General features: G+C 43.5%; 1 protein-coding gene across 1 annotated transcript; it reads right to left on the bottom strand.

Annotated features, from left to right (window-relative positions):
- Positions 1 to 1,418: 1,418 nt before the first annotated feature.
- Positions 1,419 to 6,664, bottom strand: LOC311360561 (acyl-coenzyme A thioesterase 3-like). The gene is made up of 4 exons (XM_084480656.1): positions 6,437 to 6,664; positions 4,564 to 5,117; positions 3,915 to 4,117; positions 1,419 to 3,424 (listed from the first exon to the last, which is right to left on the bottom strand). The coding sequence occupies exons 2-4, from the start codon at positions 5,021 to 5,023 to the stop codon at positions 2,816 to 2,818; spliced, it is 1,272 nt and encodes a 423-aa protein (XP_084336782.1). The 5' UTR covers positions 5,024 to 5,117; positions 6,437 to 6,664; the 3' UTR covers positions 1,419 to 2,815.
- Between the last annotated feature and the right edge of the window lie 2,487 nt (positions 6,665 to 9,151).

Below are 9,151 nucleotides of genomic sequence, written 5' to 3' on the forward strand. Positions count from 1 at the left end.
TGCCTGGTGTGTCCTTTCTGGCTTGTGATATGTCATATGTCAAAGGCATAATCTATCACTAATGCCTGTTTCTCCTCATTTGTTCCTCTCTATTGCTACTTCTATGTTCTCATTTGGGAAGTTTTACCCAAATATTCCTCCTTCTTCCTCTGCTCTTCACTCCCAACGGTCTCTCACAGTATCTTTAAGCAAGTCCTTATGTTTATGATTCCAAAGAATTGACAAGTTACTGAGTTTAGAACCATCAAAGCCTTGTTTCGTAAAAGTTTGCATGCATCAGACAATAATCTTGTAAAGTGGTACCCAGCCCCAAAATCTAGACTTGTTTTTCTATGATTAGAGAGCAACCAGGACATGTTCAATGCGAGTGGGAGAGTCGTCATTTAGATCAAACATACTGACTTCGCCCACACTGCTCAGCGGAGGAAGATTATGTTTAACCTGATCCAACACTGCCTTGTTTAACAAGCAGTGCACAGCGTACATGTGTGATCCATTATTGAGTAACTTGCAATAGCCTGTGAAGAGTGTGAGATCAAGGACTTTTGGACCCCTAAGTATTTTTTCCTCGAGTTTGTTAATCAAGGCAACACAGACGAAAGTGCAGTTAGAATCTGTGTGTGGGTCTACTCTCCTCAGTTTTCCCATTTATTGTATTCACACACACACAGCAACACTCACACGACTACTTAAAACAGAGAAAACCCAAGCAATCGGTACACTGATTGCTTTGGTGAGCTGTAGGTATGTGTGTGGTTGCGGGCTGATTTAGCCAGCCTCACCTGGCTCCCGTCAGGCTGATTACTCTGGGGCTGGGGGAGGCTGCAGTCCAGACCTGTGGTGTATTTGGCAATCAGGACGCACAGGCTTCAGCCATCACCACACACACACGCTCAAGGGAGAGCTCGGACATGTCAGCGTTCACCACCTGCTCTGGCTGCAACATCGTACCAACTCTTCAATAAAATTATTATTTCTGCATGTTATTTGGGTGTCGGAGGAGCAAAGTTAAGAGATTAAGGTGGCGTATGGCAGGGTTAGCTGCCAAAGAAGGGTAGGCTATCGATGCAGACACATTGAGTCAGGAGACGTCCTAGCTCACATACAGTTGACTCAAAAGCCCTGATCCAGCTGGGTTAATGACTGGGGGGGGTGGAGGGCTGCTATGTATAAACCTAATAACAGAGAGGAGAGCGAAGACAGTGGCCATTAACAATGACATCACATGCTACCACTTGGCTCCCTGTTTTAATGAGAGCCAGCATTAGTTTCTAAACTCATGCCAAGTAAATCAACAGAACTGATTTGCGTTGATTGAACTGATTTGCGTCCTACACCCATGTAACTAGAACGCAAAAAAGCGATAAGCCACTATGAAGTTATACATATACGACACATACGAACAATATCAGTCAATGGAAACTGTGATCAGCAACGGATTTATTAGGCTAAATAATTATCGCAACATAATCGGTTACCTTGGTTAAATCTCGAGAAAAAAAGAGACAAGAGAAAAACAAGAAGGGAAAGCGACCAAGTATATTACGCATCGTGTGATATGCCTTTTGTCTTTATAGTCGTCTTTCACAAGGGGGCACAAATCACAACAGCATGAGGAACTTAGTGGGGCCATTTTTTGTGCAAAATGTTACAAAAGCACCAATAGCACAACCGTGTCATTGATCGTTTACGCTGCAGCTTTCACATTCTAGGGGATTCCAGACGGAGGTACAGCTTATGCAAGAGACGCTGTACATGAATCACATGATCTGAATTGGCAACAGAACCAAAACCAAAACGGATCAGATGACACATTACCAGTGACTCAAAGAAGCGGATGGTAGATAAAGCGCCTTGTGTTTCAGGACAGCCCGATCGGCGTCTTCCTGAGTCGGTCGTCGGCTAATGAAGCCAGCCCCAGGGGCATGAGGGCCGTCATGGAAGAAGTTCTAAAATGCGACTACCGTTGGCGCTGCCTTCAATGTAGCTACGAAGTTCTTAAGGATCATAATGCTTCTAAACATTTTTTATAAAACCCTTATTACAGAAACCCTTACCTGATAGACCATTAGCCTGATTGTGCTGTTATCGTACAATAATTATAAAATGTTTGACATATAAAGGCATCACAAGTATGCAGGTATTTTGGTGCCTTCTATTTGTCCACCCGACTCGATCTGCGAGTCGGACTTCCGAGTTACGAACCGGAAGTTGCAAATAGAACACCCCCGAGGTCGGAAAAACGACTCGTCAACTCGTCTGAACTCAGAGGACCCCGAGTTCAGTAACAAAGATGGCTACTCCGAGCATCACATGTAGTAAACATTGTGGTTTTCTACTATTTTAAGCACTTGTGTTTTTGTTGTAACCAAATGAAGAAGTCGTACACATAGCACTGTATACTGTTACCTATAGGCATGTCGTTACAGTCTTATTATGTGTTAAATATCGCCTATTTTGTAGCTTGTGCCGCTGAAATTGGCTAGAGACGCTCCATGTTGCTATGACAACAATGCAGATTCTTGAGCAGAAAGTAGAGCTCCGACTCGTTTTGTTGTGTGCCAAATAGAACGGGGTCACTCCTTTTACGAGACGGATGTGACGCCACACCCGAGCTGCAAGTCGCGATTACGAGACAAATAGAAGGCACCATTTAGTGCAAGCAAATTTTGAGGATGGGAGAAACAAGCCTATAAGCCTGATGTAAACCAAATTACAGCATCAGGTAGTGATTTTGTAATTAAAGTGTAAGGTTTGTGAATCAAGTAGTTCCTTTCCTATCAGCCTTGTTCCACGGTTAGAGGAGAACAGCCTCCTATAACCTAGCTTTGGCTACACCAGCCTCTGGGACCAGCTGCGTTCTGAAGAACTCTTGGATCTTGTTCCACAGGTGCACCTCAGCCGTCGCGTGGGCCTTGGGTTCCCCGCCCCACGCCACCGGCGCCCCCACTACCCCGTGGAAGCTGGACGGGCAGTACGGCCCGAACGGTGGCTCCAGATAGTGCCCCGCACCTGGGTACACCACCTTCTCAAAGTTGTCCTTCCCGTGACGTCTCAGCCTCTCCGTCATCTGGTTGGCAAAAAGACAACTGTCCCAGTTGAGGTCGTCCTTGGCGGCCACAAAGAGGAAGCGCCCTGTGGCTCGTTCGATGGGGATCAGGGATCCCGCGTTCTCTGGTGCAAGGGGATCGTGCATGCTGTGCTTTGTGTTCAAAGCCCCAGACTCGGTGACCGTAACACCACGGGCGTCGTACATCAGGGCAGAGTGTATTTGACTTCCTCTGTAGTAGAGGGGTATGGCAACGTTGGAGCAGCAGCCGTTTATCCACGCGGTGGCTTTAACGTTTGGTAGGTGCGTGGCGATAGAAAGTGCCAGATCTCCGCTCTTGGATATTGATATTAAGCCAACGCCCGAATCCATAGCCTGTGAGAAAAAACTGTAAATGTAACGTGCAATATCCAACATATCAGCCACTTTTATAGTTACAAAGTTTAGTCTTCTTAAATTTCATTAACATTTTCATGAACATACATATGCTCAATATTTCCTATCATTTCCTTTAATAAAATGAAATTTCCTACATTTTATGGCCTTACTGTATTCTTATTTTAAAGGGGTGATATGCTTTTTGGACTTTTTCCTTTGCTTTAGACTGTTATATGATTTGTATACATGTTTTTACGCCTGCTAAACTAAAACAAGTCAGAGCGAGGGGGAGTATTCGCACCCATCGAGAACGCCCCTCAATAAGTGCATGTAAACATGTTTGGAGGGCAATTACTCAATGTGTCGGTTTTCAGTCAGTACATTTCAATCGGTAATCATGTTGATGTCTTTAGGTGTTCAACTTTTGTTTCAGTTGATTGACTTAGATTTAATTTATCTTTTAAAAAGGTAACCTCAGGGTACTCACCTTTGGATGTTTCCTTAACAACTGTATTGCCTCCTCAAAGTAGTCCAAGTGGAGCTTTGTGACCTTCTTGGGCTGGTCGTCATGGCCGTACAACGCCAGAGTCAGAACCATGAAGCCACAGTTGGCCAGGAGAGAGGCTCGTCTTTCAGACAGACCACCGCCAAATGTGTAAAGGTCCAAGACAGCAGGGAAGGGGCCGGCTCCTGCACAATAGAAAGTATAGTGCATTACAAGCATGAGAAATCATGGGTTCTACAGATAGGCTTGAGCTTCAGAAGGCCATTACTGCTGCTACTGGTCGCACTACTACACATAATTTAATCTCATTACCATCACACCAACCAAATTAAACCAACTATAATAAATGTTGGTGAAGGTTGGATATCATGATGCTAGTGATATACTTATAACATATATACACAGTATAAAAGGTACAATGATTATTATGGAGTTTATTCCATAATATAACCAGCTTCTATTATAATCATAATGTTCTTGCCAAAGTCAAAGATGTTGTATGGGACTTTGTCATTAAAGTTGGGAGTTTTAAGTGAGAATGTCTTTGACATTTCCACTTTAAAGTAAAAATACATTTATAATTGATAAGATACACAAATATTTATTATTTTAACAGCACTCTGCCACCCACCAGGGGGTACAAAGAGAACTCCCCGGATGTTCCCTTCTTTGATTGGTCGTCGTTCGACCCCATCCGCAAGCAGACGCCTCTCATTGGTTGCCTCGGCCAACACGGGGCCGGCCGGCGCCTCTCCCTCGTGCACGGAGAACCTGACCACGTGGGGCTTCCGGGAGTCACTCTTGAAGAACTTGGTGTGGAGGGCGTCGGCCCTCAGGGACCACAGCAGTCCCATGGGCTCCACGCCCGTGTAGCTCCCGCCCAGCGAGGGGTGCCTGCCGAGGTCCACGGCCCCGCCGGAGTCTGCCCTGTAGACGGCCGAGGCGTGGAACAGCACCCCCTTGTCGTCGGTGGCCTTGGCCTTCATGGTGACCACCTGGGCCGAGCGCAGGCCGTCCACCAGCACCTGGACGGGCTGGGTGTACAGGCACTGGGCGCTGGGCAGCAACCTCAGGCGGACCAGGGAGGACATACTTCCACACCGTGTCTCTCCGGGACGTGCTGGAAGGTGATGGGTCTAGGAGGATTCGTCTCCAAGCAGACGACTGCCGTTTCTACAGTATAACCTACAGTGGTATAGAAATAAATAAGTTAGAAATATTTCAAACACAAAGCTTTTGTGATGAGAAATATATATTTAGGAAATATATGCACATGAAAGAAGATATGTAAACAGAATCTATAACCAAATTACTCTGAACTGGGACTGAGAGATCATTAAATGGACCCTTGAACCTTATCCTTACTTGAACTGACAAAATAAGCATTTTTATGCACTTGCACTATACTGGTTCAACAGCAAGATGTCCAAAAATGTGCCTTACATATAAATCCTTCAATTAATAGTATAAAAGCATATTGGTTTCAGAGAATGCTAAAGATTTGCAGTGTTAATGTAAGCTCTGAATATTTGCTAGTATGATATTCATCTGCATGTTTGTTCCTTTCAATACAGTGTTTTTTTTGAGTCTCAGCTCAACAGGTGAGTCCATGTCTATTGGGAGTCTGTGTTGCAGGCTAAGCAAACAACTGCAATGTCAAAGTTGTATTACCTGTTTAACAATACTGGTTATAAAACCCACCACATACACATAATGCTTTCAGATTTAGAAAAAACAACTGTAATGTAAACATTGATCTTGGTGCCTTTGCTTTAGAAATAAAGGGCAAGATGATAAAGTCTGAAGAATCGACAAGTCTTTGACATTTGACCATAGATATTAAATTTATCAAGGGTACAGTAATAATGTGAGCAGGAAACGAAATTACAAGGACTGAAAGGAGCCAGAGTTAAGTTGCTCTTAAAATCATTGAATGTTAGTTGAAGGCCTAAGCATTTAAAAGTGGACACGCATAAAAAAAGTACAGTTAAGTGAATCATAAACGATTTGTCATAGACCCAAAGGATAATCGTCTACTTCAGCATATCGTTTGAAGTAGAACATTGTAAGATAAATACGCTTATTATAATTGGCCATTTAATCCCAATACTCCAACTCATTTATTGTGTGAGTGGGATAATGACAGGCCGCAGGATTCCATTTGTAAACACACACTTTGTAAACAGTATGCAGCGTCCTCTGTCTAGCGACACAACTAGGCCCGTACTCCACTGTTGTAATATTTCCATAAAATAATGCCTAGTAGGGGTCTGTTGGTGTTTCATGTAGTCATACAGTAACATCGAAAACAAATGAAGGACTTGATGGATCATTTACACAATTGTTTCGCAGTTAAATACGAGTTGCAAACTAACTTGTGGCAATTTCGCCTGGTGCAATTCATTACGAACTAAATCTGACCGCGAGAATATAGACTGAGATTTATTTTTTTCAAACGATGTGTAGATTGCATATTTGTGTGGAAAACAAACTCAAATATTTACCAACTATGCAGTTTCGTATCTTAGTGTTCTTTACTCCTGATTCGAGTCGGTCACCCTTACCCACACAGACAGGGCTCTTTTTAGTGCATACTCGCTTGGCCACCGACCACTAAACAATACTAATTGATTATTTAGCGCTTTTCTCCTGTTTTCTTGGTTTGAGTTTAGTAAAGCGTAGTTCTAACGCGTTTCCTCGCACGGGGTCGACCTCTCCGCAAAGTACATAAGGTACAGAGTTGACGACCGACGGTTTATCCGGATGACGTCATCAACACGCCCACTTAAAGCAAGAATGTCTGGTCGAAGATGAGTATCTTTGTTTCGAGTGCATGCAGCGTACATGTATACTGTTTGAGTTTGAGTGTATCTTACATTGAGTATATGTAAAATACATACATGTAAAATACATATATGTATTTTAGATTGTAATGTTATTTGACTGCTATTTCGAGGGGATATCCATCTAGTAATCTTTGTATTCAGTCCCTTGTTCACAGGGCGATGGGCTCATTGATAATTGTACACCAACGTTGTGTGGTTATAGAGGCCTTATGGATACAGCCCATCAATGTATATTGACCTTATTCAGCTCTAAGCGGGAAAACATGTTGCTTATTATTATGCTGATAGTATTGTTTCTTCACATATCATAGGGCTTGTACATCGTGACGTCCCATCACAATGACCGCCTCCCTTTTGGAAGTATAGGAGCATTGGAACAGCATTGGAACATTTTACAGTCCTAAGAGCTATCATGGGTGCAGATCCTGGGGGGGACGGGGGGGACTTCTGAAAAACATGAATTGAACATGAGTAGACATTACATGCCCGAGACCCTTAAAATTATGATTTACTAATATAACAGTTAAGTAAGCAGTGATACGCGCTGTTGGCTGTTTAGGACAAATAAACAAGAAAGGTAAGCACAATAAATAATTCCCTGTGCAGTACTTTTTGAATGATATGGCGAGCCTCTACAAAGTTGTGATTTATGGTGGCATGGTATGAGTTGCATAGGGCAAAAAAAAAAACGTGTCCCCCCCAATCCTGCATGTCGATGACATGTTGGTGATGTTGTTGGTGACATGTTGGTGATGTTGTTGGTGACATGTTGGGTGACATGTTGATGACATGTTGGTTGGTGACATGTTGGTGACATGGTGGTGATGTTGGTGACATGTTGGTGACATGGTGGTGACGTTGTTGGTGACATGGTGGGGATGTTGTTGGTGACATGCTATGTATAAACCTAATGATACGGAGAGAAGGGCAAAGACAGTGGCCATAAAAAAATGACATTGTCCCACGCTGCCACTTGGCTCCCGTTTGTAATACTCAAGTCAAATCACGTTAAATCTGCAGTTCACCAATGTTGCTTGTTGCCTACAGCCATGTAGCAGAACACAACAAATGGCTGTGGTTACAGACTACAATGACAAAAGTATCACTACACACATACAAACCTGTCGATGAAAGGAAAGTGAAGAGCATTGGCTAAATAGTCAAGGCTACATAATGAAGTAATTCTAATGTGTAAGTCAAGGAAACACAATTAAGGCTCATGCTGTAGAGTAAAGGTTACAGAGAAAAAATACATTGCACATCCCAACATGTTGCCTCTATGACAAATTAATGAACACATAATCAAGATGGGAACATGCCTCAGTAGTTTACACCTTTCATTGTGTGATATGGCAATTGTTTTATGAACATTATACAAGTCAGCCTAAAACCAATGATCATCAAACAAGGCTCATCTTTTCATTTAAACACAAGGAGGCACAAATCATTACAGTCATTGATCTTTTATGCTTGAGCTAAAAAAAGGTTATGCATGAGATGCCATACATGAGTCAGATGATATGGATTGGCAACAGAACCTGGCAAAACAGATCGGATGGCACATGTTCAGTGAATCAAAGAAGAGTATAAAAGATAGGGATTTTGCTCTTACTGAACAATAATTATCCATCTTTGAAATGAAGGCATCACAAATACCAAAATTTAAGTTCAATTTGAGGTTTGGATAACCAGTGATTTCTGCAAATGAAAAGGGTTAGGTTTGTGAATCAACTCATTCCTTTCCTATCAGCCTTGTTCCACGGTTAGAGGAGAACAGCCTCCTATAACCTAGCTTTGGCTGCACCAGCCTCTGGGACCAGCTGCGTTCTGAAGAACTCTTGGATCTTGTTCCACAGGTGTACCTCAGCTGTCGCGTGGGCCTTGGGTTCCCCGCCCCACGCTACCGGCGCCCCCACCACCCCGTGGAAGCTGGACGGGCAGTATGGCCCGAACGGTAGCTCCAGATAGTGCCCCGCACCTGGGTACACCACCTTCTCAAAGTTGTCCTTCCCGTGACGTCTCAGCCTCTCCGTCATCTGGTTGGCTAAAAGACAACTGTCCCAGTTGAGGTTGTCCTTGGCGGCCACGAAGAGGAAGCGCCCTGTGGCTCGTTCGATGGGGATCAGGGATCCCGTGTTCTCTGGTGCAAGGGGATCGTGCATGCTGTGCTTTATGTTCAAAGCCCCAGACTCGGTGACCGTAACACCACAGGCGTCGTACATCAGTGCAGAGTGTAGATGACTTCCTCTGTAGTAAAGGGGTAGCACAACGTTAGACCAGCAGGTGGCATATATATTAATATTTATGCTTGTTTATTGTGTATATTGTTTTTCTGTACAAAACCAACATTAGTTCCATCCGTTAATTCTTGTT

The sequence above is a fragment of the Micromesistius poutassou genome (assembly GCF_964030765.1).
Source record: "Micromesistius poutassou genome assembly, chromosome: 16".
NCBI classification, from domain to species: domain Eukaryota; kingdom Metazoa; phylum Chordata; class Actinopteri; order Gadiformes; family Gadidae; genus Micromesistius; species Micromesistius poutassou.